General features: G+C 42.0%; 1 protein-coding gene across 7 annotated transcripts in view; it reads left to right on the forward strand.

Moving 5' to 3' along the window:
* The window catches only part of LOC126291847 (uncharacterized), a 109308-nt gene that overhangs the window by 34798 nt on the left and 53588 nt on the right, over nucleotides 1-20922 (forward strand). For all 7 annotated transcript variants that reach the window (XM_049985572.1, XM_049985569.1, XM_049985567.1 and 4 more), the window contains exons 5-8: nucleotides 3002-3127; nucleotides 12770-12975; nucleotides 15852-15909; nucleotides 16573-16712. In XM_049985572.1, the coding sequence (XP_049841529.1) occupies nucleotides 3002-3127; nucleotides 12770-12975; nucleotides 15852-15909; nucleotides 16573-16712 (530 nt within the window). The remainder of the gene's footprint in view (nucleotides 1-3001; nucleotides 3128-12769; nucleotides 12976-15851; nucleotides 15910-16572; nucleotides 16713-20922) is intronic.

Raw genomic sequence — 20922 nt, forward strand, 5'->3', positions numbered from 1 at the left:
AGATGCAGTGCCATGTGTCTGATTCTGAAATGATATCTGGCTGTAATTCAGGCATTGTGCATTCGATTGGTGCAGTTTCAGTCTCATGGCCCTGGGATTAGTGTTAGAGGCTGTGCAAGGTAAAAGAGAGTGAGTAAACAGTGACAGACTGGAAGTTTGAGTTAGTCCATGAAAGCATGGCGTCCCATCCCTTATTGCCGAAACCGTCTGCCCTCCTCCTCTTTCATTTGTTGGTATAGGTGTTCCACAAAGGGAAAAGGTAACTATTTGACTGTGACTGAACCACCCATTGTATGCTTGGGGAGGCCTCCCCTTTCGAGTCTTACCAAAGTGTAACAAAAACTTTTTTATTGTTCTGGTGTTCTGAAAGAGTTTAACTTTAAAATTAATACACTTGCTCATGGAATAATACCAGTTATGGAAATAATTTTTCCATTGTTGACACTGGTACCTCAAGAGCGTGGTTTTGGAAGAATTTAACAATTTCTCAGGGTGAAGAAAATGGGCATCTACTCATTTTTAGTTCCAAAAGTGATCAAATTTAGATTTCTTAAAATTTAAGTTAAAAAGATATTTATAGTAGTCTAAATCACATACATTATCAACGTGATGCCTAATTTGCTTACTCAACAGAAGCTAGTCATCAAATTTTAATCTTCTGCAGTGTACGCAAACCAAACCATTTAAAAAAAATATAAATGACTTTAAGATACACTTTTTTGATATACGGGAACAAAAAAAGTCATTTTGTAATAAATAAGGGACACAGGACATTAGATGTTTCTTTCCATCAAATAATCAACTATTTTTTGTGTCAACTGTCGTTGCAGTGGTGAAGAATATTAACTTTTTAGTATTTTCTCCAGTTTTTGCGATTGACTTTCTGCAAACAAACTATTGTCTCTCTTCAGCATTAACAGTTCAACACTCGAAAGCAATGGTCTAAATGTATGGAGTGTAGCCGAAGAAACAGAAGTCAGTTTCTCAGAAGTGATTTGTGAATGAACCACTTTGTTGGTTTTAAGTCATCTCTGTACACTCAGGCAGTTGGTAGCTTCCCAGTTTACAGCTCATAGAAACAGGTCAGAGTTTATGGCCTGTTACACGTATTTTACATTTCCTTGAGTATTTTCTTCCACAAACTGACATGAGCTTATTTCTGAGCTACAGCCACATTGTGGGGAATCTAGTGCTGATGGATCTTTTTCACAGCTAAATGTTTATGGAAAACTGAATCTGCAGCAGTCTTAAATATGAGGGTGGCTGCATCTCACAGGAAGTGAAATGCCATTATTATTATTATTATTATTATTATTTTGAAACGACAATTGAAGCTGGTGGACTTTCATGCAATTAGTTGCTGACCAGAGTAAAATTCTGCATAGCAATTGTAAATAGTCCTTTCTGAATGTAAAGAAAGCTATTGAGACACATACTTTTGAATTAGGTCTTTACTTGGGAAGGGAGGGGGGAGGTGGGGGAAGGGAGATCCTATGAAAAACCTCCTGTGAAATTTCCATTTTTCACACTACACCATTTTCAAATATTTACTGTAAATGAAATAATTCACAAACTTCTGAGCTGCCATTGCATTAACAGTAATAAATGACAAATTTTAGAATAGCACTGTCACATGTCAGTAGTGCCATAAGTGCAAATAATTTGAAGAATGGGAATGTAAAACGTTTCAAGTGCTGAATCTCACATTTGTCAGCCGAATCAAAGAAGCAATGCATATCTTTTTGTACATAACTTATTTGTATACAAAGGAATTGAGAAGATATTATATCACAGAATAACAATGCCCACCTCAGAATTGCAAAGATAGTGAGACAAATGAGGAAATAAGTAATTTATTAAGAACGTCGTAGGTGCTGTAGCAGGAAACTGACTGGCTCTAAGTGCCAATAAGAAAGTTTTTGTTTAAAATGCCATTAATACAGGGGCAGTAAGTTTTATTTGTTATAACACAGAGAAAGAAATAGCAATATTTTAACTAATAGAACTGTAGTCAACAAATCCCATTTCACAAGAATAATATAATTCAATTCAAGGGAAAAATCCCCTAGTATTGACTTCTGCTTCATATACTACTCCATTCTCGGGGTCACAGGTACTGTAGAACACCATGTGCTGTTGAGGAAGAAAAGGCAACATAAAGGTCTTTTATCAAGCTGTTTGAGATGGGTGAGTATGAGACAGTTTGATCATACTGCACTTGGAGATATTACACACCTGCATCGAGAACAGTCTTTCAGCAGCATATTTAAAATAAAATTGTTGTAAGCATTGGAATTGAATGGAATGACGCAACAATATTGTGTAAATATTGCGCAGCAAATGCCTTCGTACCTTTCTTCATGTCTCTATAATTCCAAAATCTTTACCGCAGATGAAAAAGCTGTGCGTTCTCACCAAGAACTTGTGTGTTATCTCTTCAAACCATCCCAGGCTAAATGGAGGAGACCTTGATACACAACACTTAGAATTCCATTGGGAAGCACTGTTGGGCTCCATCCAGTAACAAACATTCGAAACATTTTCCCCAAGCCTAGGGACAGGCAACAGTTTACTGAGAACACAACACTGAAAATGCATTTTGTGAAAAAATTACACTTAAAATGTGTTCCACTTCCACTCTTCACTTCTTTGTCTGCTGCCCCCTGGTAAGTGTTCTGTTACTTTAGCTGATTGTATATCAGTACTTTCTTTTGGAAACATAGTTACTTCCTATTATATAGTGGAATACATTATAGGTGGATTTTGTGGGATGCTCCTACTAATTAGACCTGGTAACTACTTTTCAGTTGTAGGCTATACAGAAGCATGTATGATTTTGATTGTGAAAACTATTTACTAAAAGTAATTTATTTTTTGAGGTTTTTAGAGGAGGAGAAGTACACAAGTAGTCTGAAGGTTTTCTCAGAACTAGTCATTTGTGTTGGTTTTACTTAACAGCAAAATGTATGTACATGTATTTCTCTCCATTCTTATGTTTCAGCAAAGAAACAAATGCAGACAGCTTCTGTTCTGCCCATGGTTCGTGGGTTTCCCATAAGGCGCATAATTGTGCCACTGCAGAGGTTAAACATCAATTCCCACAGGCACCGGCCAAACAGAATTCATGGTATGTACTGGTATCAAGTGTTTCTAAGGAATTCTGAGTTGCATTAGTATTGTTTATAATTTCTAATCTGTGGTGTCTAGCATTACAAATCAGACTTCTGCTTACTAACTCTGTCCTTTGCAATATGGGAAAATTGGTTAACCTACAACGATGTAACCAGCATTGCTGGCCGCAAATTATGTGATGCTTACCTGAAAAGAAGTAGGCGTGTTAAAATTGTGAAAGTTATAGGTAGTTTTATGGAATGGCCTGATATATTTTGTGGTGCAAAATGACATTTTGTCTTACAAAACCCTGTTCCATTTATTCAGCTTCATGATCACAATGCAAATTTTTGGACGATTACCAGTTCTGGTATTTTAGTAGCTTTGTCTTCATATTCACTGGGACAGATCAAATAACACTATAATATTGTTCAAAGGGATATTAGGATTCCAAGTGGTCATTGTAAACTTCACTCCACGATATTTCAACTGGACGCGTGACAGTCATCTTCAGGTGAGCTATTGAAGACTAATGAAGACGTTATCTGCTCCACCTTACATAGTGTGCTGATATTGTTGCTGCGCATGTGTCAGAGTGGCGGTGACAGGAGAACTGCACTGCCCGGCAACAGTGCTCTCGCTGGTGGACCTGCAAGGATCAGCTGTACTTGGTGTTGCTGCTAGCCACAGTCAGTGGAGTATTTTGGCATCTTCATCCGGAGGAAATCTCGGAGATGAAGGGACTCCACACATTACACAGCTGGTAGCTGCTGTCATGGTTTATTAGATTTTCCACAATGTATATTTCAATGGATTTTTTTATAATGGAGCCCCAAAAGGATTGTTACTGTGACCAAAATTAATGTTTTGTCATACTTCATTGAATGTTGGAGGTACATTGTTCTGGAACTGCAGACTCGCTGGGTTGCAGAAGCAAGTGCAATGTTTATGTTCCGTGCAACGTTCTTTCACTGTGTGTGGTGTTTCTCCTATATAGGCTGTACCACACTGGCAAGGTATTTTATAAATTCTTGCCTTCCGCAATAACAAATTATCCTTCACTGATCCCAGCAGGTCTGAAATCTTAGATACTGGGCGGAAATTCACTTTCACCTGAAAATAACTAAGCTTCTTGCTGTTTTGAATGAAATGTTTCCAACGATGGTAAGAAAAGCTAGGAACTTAGCTGGCACGTTTACCTCTTTATCCAGTTCTGGGTTCTCGGTTTTAGCCGAGAATGCCTATCTGCTACTCAACATCTCCGCTGTATGATGAGCAGCAACCTGTCCTCCTTATAATATTGCCATTATGCTGTCCTGGACTTTCCATTTTTTGAGTGTATAGTTATAAGACTGAGCCAGTGATAGATAATGTTATTTTTCAGAAACTTCATATTGGCTGAAGACCTGTCAATACTGATGATAGTATTAAAAGGGCACGATTTTCCTGGTCCTAGTTTGTGTAAAGCATTGTTCATTTGTGTCTCCTAAAATTGTGCACACATAAGAAGGCAGGTGGTGCTACGGTGCACAGTAGAAAAGAGCAGTGTGCTGCTCCAGTCGGCAGCATCATTCTACTGCAGCTGTCTGTGGCGCATGCTTCGTGGTAGCATTTAGTGTCAATTTATATCTCGGGTTAGGCACGTTGAGGGTATTTTAGTAATTGCAGTGTTCATTACGGACAGCATAAAACGAACGTGTAAAGTATTATGTTAGCGAGTGACAGCAATAGTTCAGAGCATATAAGTTTTTCTAGTGAGAGTCAGAAGCAAAAACAGCGGTGCAATGCAGCGCTTACCTGGCACTGCCGGTTACTGGAGTATGCTACAGCTGGAGTGCGTGGCCCGAGGCAGATGAGGATGTGAGCACACTGACGATATCGCAAAGTATTCTCTCGTCTCTGTCTCCAAGCAGTATGCCTCACGTTCCAGCTTTCTGGCTTGCACGTCACTCCGATTAGTTTCATCGTATTTGGAGAAATGGGCTGTGTTCCACATATCCTGTGTGTACACTGCTGACCTTAAAATTGCAACAATGAGAAAGGATAGAAAATGAAATTTCACTTTTTGTGCATATACAGCATAATAGGAAGAGTCCACTACACGGTTTGGAGTCACACAGGGTACAAATTTTAGCTCACAGAGCTGTGTCGAAAAGTAATTTCGAGTTGACGTTCAAAATAGATCACGGCCACCAGCCTCTAAACTCTGTAAATATAATGGGTGATATCCAAATTATTGGCTGTGCAAACCGACAGTGATAGCGTTGTACAACCAGTGGCTCCCCATACCGACAGTACGAGTGCAGAGCCCTTACGATAATAACAAATATGATTGGGAAATGCTCCTTTTATTCAGGCCTCTACAAATGGATACATTCATTGTGATGCTCTAGCCCTAACTAGGAGTTATATGAAAAGATGTGGTGCTACTCCCGTGTCTGGTGCTGTTGTAGGGTGCACTGCTGTCGGTGCACCTCTCTCTGCTATTGCGTCACAGGAAGCCGGACTGGTCGTCTCCTTGCTGAAAGTGTGTGTTGCTGTAAATGTCGTAATACTGTCTGCGTGGTTACTCAACTTGTTAGAGACAGAGCCATTTCTTGAAACAAGATATGTGGCACGGTTGTAAGATTCTGACTGCCGAGTGACAGCCAAACTCTGATGTTTGTCAGCACGTGTTTCTCCTTTCACAAAGCATAACAGAATCTTCTCACAACTGACAAATGTTCAAATGTGGAAAAAGTAGACTGCTACTCACTGTAAAGATGACATGTCGAGCTGCAGACAGGCACAATGAAAAGACTTGCAGCCAAATTCCTCCCTATTTCAGAAACTGCTATTCTGTCTGGCTGCAGCGGCCGGAGGCAGTGATGATTTATCTGTGAGGTGCACCTGCTTGTGTGAATGTGTGTGTGTTTTTCATTTCTGTAGGAGGCTTTGGCAGAAAGTATATGTGTAACAGTCTTTTCATCGTGCCTGTCTGCAGATCGATGACTAAATTTTACTGTGGTGATCTATCCTTTTAATCGTATTGTTGATATTCTGAGCTGGACTTCCCATTGGTTAAATATTGAAATGTGATTTCAGAATGAGAAGTCCGCTGTGTAACCTTCTCTTGTTTATGTAATGTAGATGATACTGCCAGTGTTCACTTTGCGTGGTTGCGCTGAATTGGTAATAGTTGGCTTCTTTGAATGTGTGTATTCCTCATCCCAATTTGATGGTGATTGGTTGGCTGGTCAGTAATTTAAAAACTAGATTATTACCACCACCACCACCACCACCACTACTACTACTACTACAGTTATTATTATTATTATTATTATTATTATTATTATTATTTATGGGCTACCAGATTTTAAACAGAAGTTTGTCCATTAAATCAGAGTTATTCAGGAGAAGACTCACTTTGCTACCTGTCTGACAATTTGTTATTGGGAAAATGGTTAAAAAATTTAGTTGCTGTGTATTGAATTTCTTTCTGAACCACAGATAGCTTTAATAATGGCTAATAAAGGTCATTTTTCCCTCTACTGCTGTAAGTGTGGACATTGTTATTTTTCTCATTGTGATGAATTATTTATGGCAGCTTTCATTAGTGCATATATACACTGATGAGCCCAAACATTATGACACCATACTTAATAGCTTGTTTGTCTCTTTGGAATGAAATACAGCACTGATTCTGAGTATAAGGGATCTGACAGTTTGTTCGTAGGTTTATTGAGATGTGGCTTCAGATGTCTATGCAGAGTTCGGATAATTTACATAAATAATGGGTTTGCTGATTTGTGTACATGGTGATGATGCCCTTTAGGGACCCTGATAGGTTCCGTAGGATTTACGTCAGGTGAATTTGGTTGTGGAGACATCGTTAGTTCACTATAATGCTCCTCAGACCACTGTAGCACGGTTCTGGCTCTGACAGTGCATTTGTAATTGATGGTGTTAGGGCAACGTGCAAATGTTTAATGCGTAGGGGTGGTCTGTTGCGGAACTCTGTGTTTGACAATGTTTGTTGAACTGTGTGCTCTGAAACACTTGTACGTGCACCAGCATTGTGCTCTTTTGGCAGATGCCACACATCACCTCTTTCACGCAAACCCCTCATGTGGAGAGTTGTGGACGTCCAGCCGTTTAGCATCTAGTGGTATTTTCACTGTCCTCCTACTTGTTTCCATGGCTGCTCGTGACCGTACAATGTGAAGATTTGACCAGCTTAACCATTTCCACGCATTCATTCACAGGTTCTGCATATTAATTGTTGTGGTTGGCAGGAGAGCCAACCCGTATAACTAAAGGAGGCCGAAATGCACGCGTTTTAGCTCACGCAGGCTGGCGTGAGGTCTGGAACATGACAAGGGAATTAGAATTGAGAAAAACGGACGTAGCTGGTGGAATACTTAACTTTAATCCATTGCAGGCTGGCGTGAGGTCTGGAACATGACAAGGGAATTAGAATTGAGAAAAATGGACGTAGCTGGTGGAATACTTAACTTTAATCCATTCATGGAGGACGTCACTCTTTATGGTACATGATTCACAATATCAATAGTACGGATACTGGTGCCTTGCTAGGTCGTAGCAAATAACGTAGCTGAAGGCTATGCTAACTATCGTCTCGGCAAATGAGAGCGTAGAAGTCAGTGAACCATCGCTAGCAAAGTCGGCTGTACAACTGGGGCGAGTGCTAGAAAGTCTCTCTAGACCTGCCGTGTGGCGGCGCTCGGTCTGCAATCACTGATAGTGGTGACACGCGGGTGCGACGTATACTACCGGACCGCGGCCGATTTAAAGGCTACCACCTAGCAAGTGTGGTGTCTGGCGGTGACACCACTTTCCTCCCCCACAAATCGGTGTACGGTTGTGGCATAAAGCTTCCGCCCGCCGTGGGGAGGACCGCATGTTTACGTATATGACGAGGTGGGGAGCCTAACAACAGGCGAGGCTGTGCCACCCGCACCCTGCCATTCGGATCGCAGGGAGCTAGGAAACACCTGAAAACCTGCTTCAGGGTGCACGCCAACATGAGGTGTATGCGCCCGTAGAGAGACAGGAGGGGCCGAAGGGTCGTCATCGATCGGGCTGGGGCACCTGACGGGCGAAGACGCCATATGGTCCGGAGCGGGCAAGAGTTCCATGTCGGATGACAACTCGGCACGGGAAGCAATCGGCAGCGCGTGACTCAGGGAGGAGCCCGGAGGCTGCAGCGGCGCGTCCACTGCGGGCGTTGCCGGCGGGAGAACAGGCGGAGGCACGGCGCCATGGGGCAAAATGGAAGGCAGTGTCGGTAACACCTGGGGCTGAGGCGAGCCAGTAGATGGGTCCACGGGGCACCGACCAGACGGCACCGTCGCTGAAAGCAGACGGCAAGCTGCAGATCCCGTGCGATGACAGAGGCGCAGCTGATTGAGATGCCGACGCACCTCACCAGAGCCCCCCAAAACCAGATAGATAGGGCTGCCGAGTCAGTGAAGAATGCGCCCTTCAAGCCAACGCCGTGAACCTCGGTAGTGGCGATAGTAGACAACGTAGCCTGGAGCAAAAGCAGGTGTCTGCCGCTGCACAGGAACCTGATGCGGTGGATGTAGCAAACACATCAAGTTTCGATGAGAGCGACCGTGGAGCAACTCAGCCGGTGAGCGACCATCGCGGGGCTGAGAGCGATATGAGGACAAAAAGAGCAATAACGCGTCCTCTCGAGAATGCGACTCTTTTAACTTCAACATCTGTGACTTGAAAGTCCTGACCAATCGTTCAGCGGCACCGTTAGACTGTGGCGAAAATGGCGCGGACGTCAGATGTTGAATACCATTGGCTTTGCAGAATGGCTGAAATTCTGCGGACATGAATTGTGGGCCATTGTCGGAAACAATAGTCTGTGGAAGACCTTCAATGCAAAAGATAGCGGATAACGCTTGGATGGTGGCAGATGACGTCGTGGAAGACATCCGGACAGCAAAAGGAAAATTACTGAATGAATCTACCACGACCAACCATCGAGCATTCCACAATGGACCAGCAAAATCGATGTGTAAGCGTTGCCAAGGGGAAGTGGCGTTTGGCCATGAAAAGAATTTCGGCGGTGGTGCTTATTGTTGTTCGGCACACACCATGCAAGAAGAGCACATATTCGTAATCGCGGCATCGATTCCGAACCAAGTACAGTGCTGACGAGCAAGTTGTTTCGTTCTCACTATACCCCAATGTCCTTTGTGGAGAAGCTGTAAGACAGAGGACTGTAACGAATATGGTACCACGACCCTGGAATGATCATTATCAGAACGCAACAGCAAAACACCACGTCGTACAAAAAGTCTCTCCTTGTGAGCAAAAAGTCGGCGACCCAACAGGTCTGCGATCCGTGACTTCGACAAGGGCCATTGCCTAGCAACAAAACACAGAACGGGATCAAGGACAGGGTCGGCAGCTGTGGCTGCATGACGAAAGTCAATCGGAAACGATTTGACCACGTCATCGGTTTCCGCATCAATGAACATGCAAGCAAGTTCGGAGGAATCGAATGCCCTATCCTCAGCAACAGGCAAGCGGGACAACGCATCGGCGTTTCCGTGTTTAACAGTGGACCGATACAAGATATCGTAGCGGTACTGCGAGAGGAAAATAGGCCAGCGAATGAATTTCTGCGCTGTACGTGGAGGTACAGGCTTGGTCGGACGAAAAAGCGATGTCAAAGGTTTGTGGTCTGTGATTATGGTAAAGTGACGACCATACAAGAAATCATGAAACTTTGTAACACCAAATACGAGAGCCAATGCTTCTTTCTCGATATGTGAATAATTTCTTTGCGCAGACGAGAGCAATTTGGACGCAAAGGCAATAGGGCGATTGTGCGACCCATCTTTGTGCGCAAGCACAGCTCCGATCCCGAAATCCGCTGCATCCACCATCAACAAAAGGGGCTTCTGGGGATCGAATGGCGTAAGGCAAGTATTGGAAAGCAACGCCGATTTCAACTGGCGAAAGGCGCGTTCGCATTCCGTAGTCCAGACGAACGGAACACCCTTACGGCGTAAGCGATGAAGCGGAGCTGAAATGGAAGAGGCATGCGGCACATATTTATTGTAATACGTAATTTTTCCCAGCACACTCTGTAGCTGCTTCAAATTCTGCGGCGAAGGCAAGTCTTGCATGGCACGATGGTGCGTCGGACTGGGATGTATGCGTTGGGCATTGATTACATGTCCCAGGTATGGCAAACCACGAGCAAAAAACACACATTTGTCCTTCCGCAAGCGAAGACCATTTTGTCGCAAGATCTGAAATAATGTTCTGAGACTGGCTAAATGTTCTTCTTCCGTCTTTCCGGAGATCACAATATCGTCCAGATAATTTTCTGCAGTAGGGACCGACGCACAAACAGTTTGTAGATATTGCTAAAACAATGCAGGGGCGGATGCACACCCGAATGGCAGTCGTTTGACTCGATACAAACCAAGATGCGTGTTAACCACCAAAACGCGCTGGGATTCTTCGTCCACCGGTATTTGCAAGTACACATCTGCCAGGTGCAACTTGGAAAAATATTTACCCGGGCACAGTTTGTCAAAAAGATCTTCCAGGCGGGGTAAAGGAAAAGTTGCAATCACTAGTTGTGGATTCACTGTTGCCTTGAAGTCCACACAAAGTCTCAACTTTCCGGAAGGTTTTGGCAAAATTACTAAGGGTGATGCCCAGAGAGAAGCCTGCACACATTCAATTACACCTTGTGATTCTAAATCTTGTAACGTTTTTGCGACCTCATCACGCAATGCGTGGGGAACATTGCGCGCTCTGAAAAACTTCGGTTGCGTGTTTACTTTCAGTTCCAAATGTGCTTTATAGTTCTTAGCGCAACCGAGGCCCGGTGCAAAAATGTCTGCAAATTCTTCACATAGACGAGAAACACTGTCTGAAGGCACAGTCTGGTTCACGGATAGGACCTGATTTACTATAGACAAGTTAAACAACTGAAATAAATCGAAGCCAAACAAGTTCACTCCAGAAGAAGAATGAAGGACGTAAAATGACAAAAGTTTTGTTTGACCTTTGTATGTTGCCAGAAGGCTGCAATGTCCTAACACAGGGATATCTTGACCGGCAGAGCTAGATAATTTAACATTTGCGGCACGCAACGGAGGTGTGCCCAGCAGTTTGTAAGTGTTTTGATTGAGCAGTGAAACTGCAGCTCCGGTATCGAGTTGGAATGGTATCACTTTGCCGTTAATGTCCAAGTCTGCAAAAAGTTTATTGTCCTGCTGACAACAAGAGTGACTGTCTCGTGTAACGTGAACTGACACTGGTACATAATCACTTGCGCCTTAATAACCTGCCCTTTGTCAGAGTCAGTTGTCTCAAAAGATTTCACCATTTGCAGCCTATAGCTTGGCTAGGGTGATCCCCCCCCCCCCCCCCTTCCCATCTGTCTCTGCCCATTTAAGTAGTTTCATTACCGTGTCACGTCCCACTATGCCACCAGGTCACATCTGATGTTGCAGTGGTAGTGGTCAGTGGTCGTATTTTTTCGGCTTATCGGTGTATGTTGTGATGGCACATTTGAAATGCCAAATTACTTGAAGTGTGTGACTGCTGTGGCTGAACACCACATATTTTTCTTGTTGCAGACATATTTTTCTTGTTGCCATCTTTTGTGCAATCAGTACTTTCTAAGTATTTATTCCATAAGTATTATATCCATAAAACGTTATTAAAAGGAAACAAGTAAAATATGTCAATAAGTTGAATTATTTGTGTCTGAGACTACCAATTATACAAAGAGCAAAATAGCTTAACTTAATTGAGCAGCACAGTAATATGCTTCTTCCAGTTTGTTTTCATCAAGATGTGTACCAAACGATTAATAGCATTCCACCGTGAAACTTCCTGGAAGATTAAAACTGTGTGCTGGATCGAGACCAGAACTTGGGAACTTTGCCTTTTGTGGGCAAGTGCTCTACCATCTGAGCTACCTGAGCAAGACTCACGATGCATCCACAGAAGCTCTCCTGAAGACGTTGCAGAAATAGCAATACTGGAAGAAAGGATATTGAAGAGACATGGCTTAGCTACAGCCTGGGGGATGTTTCCAGCATTCTACTCTGTTTATGGACTCCTGTTCATGTGCTACGTCAATTGTTGATATGATTTGTTATATAGAACTGAGTATAGCGTGTTTTCTTAAAATTTGGAGGGTGTCCATTTTAAGAGAATTACGTAATAATTCTTTGAAAAACATCATTAACAATCTCTTCTATTGCATTCTCTGTATAATGGGGTTTTTTATAACACTAGTATTGAGCACAGAAAGTACCAATTCTGCTTGATGAATGTTAACTGGAAGGTCATTCGCGTATGTAAGGGAAAGGAGTGGGCCTAGATTTGAAACTCGTGGGACTCCCTTGATGTTGCCAACCCCCCCCCCCCCAATTAAATAAAATTTTCTTTCATTTCAGTATTGTTCGGACTTCTTGGCACAACATTTTGCATTCTGTTTGTTAACTACGATTGGAAAACAGTTGCACGTAAAGCCACGTATTCCATTTGTCAGGTGCCATCTTCACGGTGATGCATCTTTAATATTCAGGAGTGTAGTGTAGTGGTGCTCACTAGTCTGCGCAGTTCATTCTGTGATGTCCATTCATGTCGGCACTTCTGGTTTTAGGGCACAGGAGAGAGCCGTGGTGGCGCGAGACAGAGCCGGAGACACCGGAGCCGCTGCAGGAGACGCACCCGCACCCCCACCGGCCAGGCCATGGCCAGCGGGTGCCAGTGCGGCGGCTGCAGAGGGTGGAGCGGCGCCCACACCGTGCCGTCGTCCGGCCGCGGTCCCGGCCCGGCGCGCGCAGGCGGCAGGAGGCTGCCGTCGTGGTAATGCTCTGTGTGCAAAGTCGCTTTATGGCCTGCTTCAGTGCCTCGGTGGATGACGATAACTGGTCACTAAACTTTGATTTGTCGAGTACGACACGTTTCGGAAGCCAAGCTGCGTGGTGGAATTCTAAATGTATCATTCAGATTGCAGTTACATTTGTTGGATTAATAAAATGAAAGGCTGTTTTCTCGAAAATTGACATAGCAAGACTGACTCTGTAAAAATGTGTGTCAATTCATGTGAAAAAATGCTAATAATGACACTGTTAATAATCCTATTTGTTAAGAAAAAGTTGGAATGTTGCCCGTTTTGGACAGATTGATATTAAAGTTTAAAATGACACAAGGCTTACGTTGTGTGTGTGAAGTGGGCCATTTTTATTGTGGTGAAAGTACCTCGGGATGGTGGTGTCCTGGAAAATGTTCATACCACACTTGACTGCTTTTGAAGTAGTTCATATCTTGGTACATATAGGCTGTGTAGAATATGACACACAGTTAAATATTTCAGCTGCTCACAAGCAGAAGTATAATGTAGGCGGATAGATAAAAAATCTGTTCACCAGGAGGCGGCAGGAGAACACTCTTGGCAAATATAATTGCGATTGATTGAAATTCATGTGGAATCCAAAGATTTCATTGTTTCTAGGTGGATTGGTGACAACCACAATGGCAGTTCACCCACAGTAATGGCTGGTGTGGGCAGAGGGTGGGGGACACATGTAAGAAACTGTTTGTTCAACACTGTAAATAGGTTTAATTCTTTTTTCTTATCTGACATAAGATTGGAATAAATAAGCTACCTGGCATGCTAGATAATCAGGTGGTTTAACCAAAAGGAAATGTTGCTGGGGTTGAGAGGGAAGGGCAGTGGCTTCAGATATTATGTACTGTTGGAAGTTTTCAAAGTTTCAATGTAGATGTACTGTTTTCCATGAGTTAATGTTATCTGATATGTGTGAGGTGTTTCTCCCACTGTAGATGGGTGCTGCTCTCACAGTTCATACTACCCGACTCACAAGATCTGCTCAGATGCTGCAGAAAAGCATCGTACATTAAGCATACTTAGGCTGCTAGTTCTCACTTGTGTCTACTAGTTCACATATTGCAATCTTCACCCACATCAATCCTATACTTCCACATTATCTGACATCCTCCCCTTAGATCGTTGTCTCAGCTTTTTCTTCTCTTCTAGAATCTGGCAGAAACTTCCTCGGCTCACCTGCCTTTCATTCACCAGCCGCGTGCCACACACACCTCTGTTGCATTTTCGCACAGCTGCAATTACGAGGTGTATTCGAAAGTATTGAACCTTCAGTAGGCACAAACAGTTTTTCTATTTGGAGATACAGGAGTCTAATGCCCTTCATAAGAGTCTCTGTAAGGCACACACTATTCCCACTACATGTACTACTCTCAGAAAACACTTTCCAAGAACTTCTTTTGGAACCGCACTAGGCTTGGCTGTTGCACCCCATTTGATGTCTTCTCTTGACTCAAATTGCCTTTGGTGGGTTGAAAGAGGGGGGGGGGAGGGGGGGCATCTTCACGGAGAAATAGACGAAAGTCTTATTGAGTCATTTCAGGGGAGTAGGGAACCCAACAAACAACAGGAATGTTGTGTTGGTGAGAAAAGTTCGAACTGAATGAGTAGAACAGGCGGCTGTGTTGTCATGATGGTGCTGTCGAGTAGTTTCTGGAGGTCATATAGCTCATACCCCACAGTGTGACGAGGGCTTACCCCTATCTTGTGAACAAGTTCTTGTAATACAATACAAAGGCCTTCAACGAGCGGGTTGACATTTTGGTTCGGTGTGGGTCTGCCTGAAAGTGGATTGCCGTTTGCTTGTTTGCAGCACCCTTCGAAGTGCTGGTACCACTCCTTTACCTGCGAGTCACCTGTGGCACTGTTCCCCAAAGCCTATTAAATCTTGTAAAAGGGTTCTATTTGGGTATCTCAGAGCTTTTGGCAAATTTTGATGCCGTATCACTGCTCAGTTTTTCCTTCATTTTACTACTTGCTGGAATCGGGCTCACTATGGACCTTGCTTGCAGGTTGACTACCAGCAACTGATGTTTCAAGGCAGTAGGAAAAAATTCATTGCTGCATTCAAATGTCATCCCACCACATCTCCACTGAAGAAGTCTCCTGTGGTTCACCAGTTTGCTGTATAATAAAAGAAAAAGACAAAATGACAGTTACCATTTTATGATGCGGAGGTTTTAATGTACACTAGGTTTTCCATAACTTGTCTCTAAAATTAATTTTGCTAAGTTGAATATGTTGTCAGTCATATTGTTCTAGGAAAGTTATATATTTTTGAAAACAGGAAAATTAAGTCTACAAAATTGTAACAGTAAAATTTTGACAGGGTTATGTTTTTTAGATTTGAATGTTACAGAAAATGATAAATTTCAGTAAGTCCAACTTTTGAATGAAATAGATTTTGTAACAAGTAAGATGTTTCTTGCAAAGCAGAGAATGAAGGTTTTCAACTAAACTGTTTTGGTCTTGAAACAAACAGTTATCAGTGGGGTCAAATTTTTAAGAGCACAAGAGTTTTGTTAATTTTAAATGTTGATTATTTCTTTAAAGAAGTTTTTTCTACCAAAAGTATTGTCATCAGCACTCTGTAAATACCATGTGGTTAAGAATTCAGCAATTTTAGGTGCTCACAGTACATGCATTGCTCAAATGATAGACAACAGGGGAAAAAAAATCATATAAGAAGTGGAATCGTGGCAAGTGTAACTGATCTACTTAGCTATGCCTCTAGTTGGTAACAGTCTCATCTTGTCTCTTCCTCTTGATCTCTTCAACAGTGCGCAGATGGTGGCATTCTTGTATGATCAGTATTTGTAATGTTTGTCGGCAGGAGCGGGCTGGCGCACAGAACCGCAGGGGCGGTTCATCTCACCAGATGCTGCAGGCAGGTGAGTGGAGGCTCGATTCATATTGCCTTTAGTTACATATACACTCCAGGAATCTAGAAAGTAATGGTAAAAGTGGGTTCTTGGTGTGATTTCTATATACTGGGAAAAATACTGTTGTTTCTGAATGTTTTCTGATGTCATGTACCAACCTCCAAGTCCCAGTTGGTCGTTGCCTTTTTCTTTTCTTATATGGTGGAATCCAGCAAAGAACTTCCTCGGTGCATGTTCCATTCATTCACTGGGCTGCATGTCCTGCCAACCTTCCACCTACAAAAACTTGGCAAACTGGTCCTGCAACTTCACCATTAATTTGTAATATTTTCAATGTTTTTGTGATGACTTATTTTAGTTCTATCATAATTGATTTTCAGTACCATTTTCAAGCTGACTCTGTTAAGTTAAACTACATTTTGTTTTAGTTTATCTGCATTAGAGCCAAACAACCCATTAGAGGCTAACGTAAATTTCATTACGTGTTGTTCTTCCACCATCCACCCCCACCCTCCCCTCCATGATTTTAAAGGATTTAAAACTCCGTCTAGGATTTCTGAAAATAGTTTTAATGATGGAGTAACATTACTTTTTAGTATATGAGACTTAGATAATAGTTGGCAAGCTTTTTGTTGTTTCCTTAACTTAATTTAAATATATGGTTCGTTGCAGTTGTTTTGCTGCAGCGGCTGTCCTTAACGCAGCACCAGCAACAGCAACAGCAGAGAAGGGAGCAGGAATCTCAGCCCTCGCAAGCAGACGGCATACGCACACCAGTCGTAATGCTGAGAGACATCTCGACAACTGTGCAGGTATGTGTTCGTGTGTCAAAATTAGCATACTTGTCAGGTCTCTCCTACGTATTAAACCGATCTGTGTTCAAACTGCGCAAGAAGTATCCGTATTATTACGCAGCCTAACGCACTGAGGATGTGTCTTAATGATACACACAGGTGCAAGAATTTCCCCTTTCTTTACAAATTATCTCCTTTTCTTCCCTTTTTGGGGTGTAGGAGTGAGAGAGAATGCTCTTGTTAAAGGAATACGGGTTACGAAATTATCTGTGCAGTGTTGAAACTGTAAGGTTTTTCTGGATATGATTTAAGTTTACTGTGGTAAACTTACAGCATGATGATTGGATGAGGAGTTGAGAACCATTCTGTCGCTGCAATGTCCTAAACACTCAGCCACTGTGTCAAACCTTTATAGGTAAAGGGACTTCATTGGCACATCAGTTAATTTGAAAGCTGGAGACAGCAAAGTAGTGTTTCAGAAATGTCTGACACATCAGCACTTACTGAAGTACACATACAGTTTCTTACTCGTAGGGATGTTTAACCTACAACGAGGTACCGAGCTGCTCTAAAGGTGATACACACCTATAAAAGTGCAAGTGACACACTACCTTGTAGTCTGATGGCTCCCCCTTCACCTTTCCCTCCCCTCGTCTTCAGTACAGGTGATTCCCGCTCATCCTGCAGTCTGGGTGACTCGCTCTTACCTTTTATTCATCCCCAACCCATCAGTCTCTGCTCCCTGAGGAAGGAACTGTCAGTTCCCAAAGCTAGGTCTGTCGGCAGTTCTAAAACGTTTCACCTCATGAGGATAAGTACTGGCAGGCAATTCTGTCTCGTTATTTATTAGTTCCGTTTACTCAATTTTCCTTCAGCACAATTGATTACGTGGATTGACTAATCCCCAACTATCATGCATAAACTTATCTTTCAGCTCGTTACATCATCTACAGTTCCAGGCCCACAGCTGCCATTTATATTTTTAAGTTTTTTCTTTATTGTGTGACTATCAATAACTTAAATGATAGGCTTTTCCTGAAGTTTCTGTGTTTCCTTTGTATTTTTTTTCTTCCCCTCATTTCCAAATATAGTATAACTTAACTGATGTTTATTGTAGTGTCGATTCAGGTTGAAGTCCAGTTTTCTGTAAGATTTAGTGATTCAGAAAACGAAAGGGCACCATCTCACAGTGACTGATCTGGATATGTATAAATCATCTTTATAAAGGCATTTATTGAATCAGATCTACATGAGGATAGAGGAAGTTAAAAAATCATCTTACCAAAGAAAAACTGAATAGCATGATTACTGATAGATAAGAAGTTTTGGAGCCAAGATCACATTTTGAAATATTTTTATTTCCTCAGTGACCAGTTTTGACAGTCGGTCACCTGTGGTTCTGGAAATAATTATACATATTTCCAGAAAATCCGAAGATGACAGTTAAACACTGTCGATACTGGTCACAGAGAGAGAAAATAAATAAATAAATAAAATAAAAAATAAAAAAATAAAAAATATTAAACTCACAATCTTGATTTCAAATATTTTTATTTATCAGCAAGTCCTAAATCTTGCCCAGCAACATGTGTAACTTCCAGAAGTTACAGAAATGCGTTACTAGTTAGTGACACTCTGCATTTATACCTTCTGAATACTTTGGTCGTCATCTGTTATTTTGCTGCCCACATATCAAAACCCATCTACTACTTTTAATGTCTCATTTGCTAATGTAATTCCCTCAGTGTGGCCTGCTTAATTAGACTACAGCCTATTACCCTTGTTATACTACTGTTGATGTACGTCTTGTGATTTCTTTTCAAGTACTATCCCTTTTGTTCAACTGCTCTTCAAAGTCCTTTGCCACTCGTGACTGATCTGCAGTGTCGTTAGGCAATTCTCAGAGTTTTAATTTCTTCTTCCTAAACATTAATTCCCTTCTTGAATTCACCCTTGTTTCCTTTATTGCTTGCTCGTGTTGCATATTGAATAACGCCAGGGGTAGAGTACAATCCTGTCTTGCTCCCTTCTCAACCACTGCTTCCATTCATGCCCCTCGCTCTTAAAACTGATGTCTGGTCACTGTATAAATTGTCAATCAGCTTTCATTTTGTGTCTCATACTTGCTACCTTCAAAATTTCAGAGACCGTAATCCAGTCAACATTGCCCAAAGCTTTCTCAAAACGTGTGGCATAACTTGACTGAATAAAGGATAGGCTCATAAGACACATTCAGAGGCATCAAGGAATCATCAGTTCGGCAACAGAGGAGACTGATAACTGAAACTGGTTTCAGTTATCTGAGACTGCAGACATGTTTGCAAGTTGTGTGTGTGTGTGTGTGTGTGTGTGTGTGTGTGTGTGTGTTTGTGTGTGTGTGTGTGTTTTTTTTCCATTGCTGACAAAGGCCTTAATGGCCGAAAGTCATAATTGTGTGAATCTTTCTGTTGTGTCTAACGCGACTCTGCGACTCTGCTCTATGGTGAGTAGCAACTTTCCTTCTCTAGTGTTGTTACATTCCATCCTGGATCTTCAATTGTTTGATTTATAGCACAGAAGTCACATATGAATGCAGGCTTGCATAAGATAGAGCAATATGGAGACCACCTGCGTCAAAGCAGTCTTCAACTACTCCTACTACTACTTCAGAATTTCAAAACTGGTTTTGCACATTGTCAGAAGCTCGTAGAATATCTACAACTGCTATAAAAGTGGGTTTTTCTTTCTTCACCATATCGCCTAAAATGAGTCCTTTTATCACTTTGATAAGGTTGCAAAGTTTCTCGTAAAGAAATGTTTAATAAAGGTAAGAATTAAATGTATCAAATGCATATTTGAACCCTCAGCTGCTTTTTATTTTAAACCCAGATATCTACAGGTTTCGGTCTTGGACCATTTTCACAGATGAGGGTTAAAATGGTTTAAGCCACTATATTGTTTTAGTCATTATTTAAAATCCACAGTGCATGCTATGAATGTAAATATATGACACAGGACTTTAAAAGCAAATTATGAATACTAAATGTACACAATTTAAGCGTACAAAATTCACTCATTTTAAGTAATGACTAATGCAATATGGTGGCTTGAACCATTTTAACCCTCATACATAAAGGTGGTCAAAGACTGAAACCGGTAGATATTTGGGTTTAAAATAAAAACAGCTGATGGTACAAGTATGTGTTTCATACATTACTAAACGGCTGTTGAGACACCTTCCAAAAATGTTTATAAGAATTAAACAATGGGAAGTACAGGTTGGAATTTCAGTGATATGGAAAGGATAGATTAGTACTCATTGTACAGATGACACATTGTGTTGCAGATAGGAACAAGAAGAAGACTGTTACACATAAAGCTTTTGGGGAAGTCCTAAGCAGCCAGTGACAGTGGTCTCTCTCTCTCTCTCTCTCTCTCTCTCTCTCTCTCTCTCTCTCTCTCTCTCTCTCTCTCTGTGTGTGTGTGTGTGTGTGTGTGTGTGTGTGTGTGTGTGTGTGTGTTTTCTCTTTTCTGATGGATGCTTTGGCTTAAAGCCTAATATGTAGCAGTATTTTCGTTGTACCTGTCTGCAACGCTTAGTGTCATTTTTAGTGTCAGGCAGAAGGGCTGAAGGAGGAAGGAAGAGGGGTGAAGAAAAAGGACTGGAGAGGTCTAGGGAAAGGGGTAGATTTCAGGAAAGTCTCCCACAACTGCAGGTTGGGGGAGACTTCCCGGTCATTTTAATTGAAGGATAGTAGGTCCTTCATCAAAGCAGCATGATCAAATTAAGATTTAGGGCTGAAAGTGAGACTCTTAGATAATACAGATAATTCAGGAGGGGAGAGTGCTTTAGATGAGAGGTTTATGACACTGTATTGTTGTGTCTAGTTCTTGTGATTATGGGTTGTTCTTAGTCTATGAGGCGGTGGTGACGGCTGTAGGATGTTAAGGAGGTTGGCCAAGCTCGGGTTGTAGGAGAGGAGTGTTGGTTGATGGTATGGCTGTTTAGGTAGCTGCAGAGTGACTGGAAGGGAAATACCACTGTTGAAGTAGTGTAGGAGAAGGTGGGATAGCTTTTTGAGGTGAAGTCTGGTATGTTGATGCAGTATGAAGTTGGCTTGGTGGGTGATACCATCCAAGGAAACATGAAGTACAGGTAACTGCAGGATTTTGTAGGAAGAGTGAAGTCTTGTGGAGTGGAAATTTGCAGATGAGGGCTATAGGTCACAGATTAGTCGGATAAGTGCAA

Source organism: Schistocerca gregaria, chromosome 9, assembly GCF_023897955.1.
Source record: "Schistocerca gregaria isolate iqSchGreg1 chromosome 9, iqSchGreg1.2, whole genome shotgun sequence".
NCBI lineage: Eukaryota > Metazoa > Arthropoda > Insecta > Orthoptera > Acrididae > Schistocerca > Schistocerca gregaria.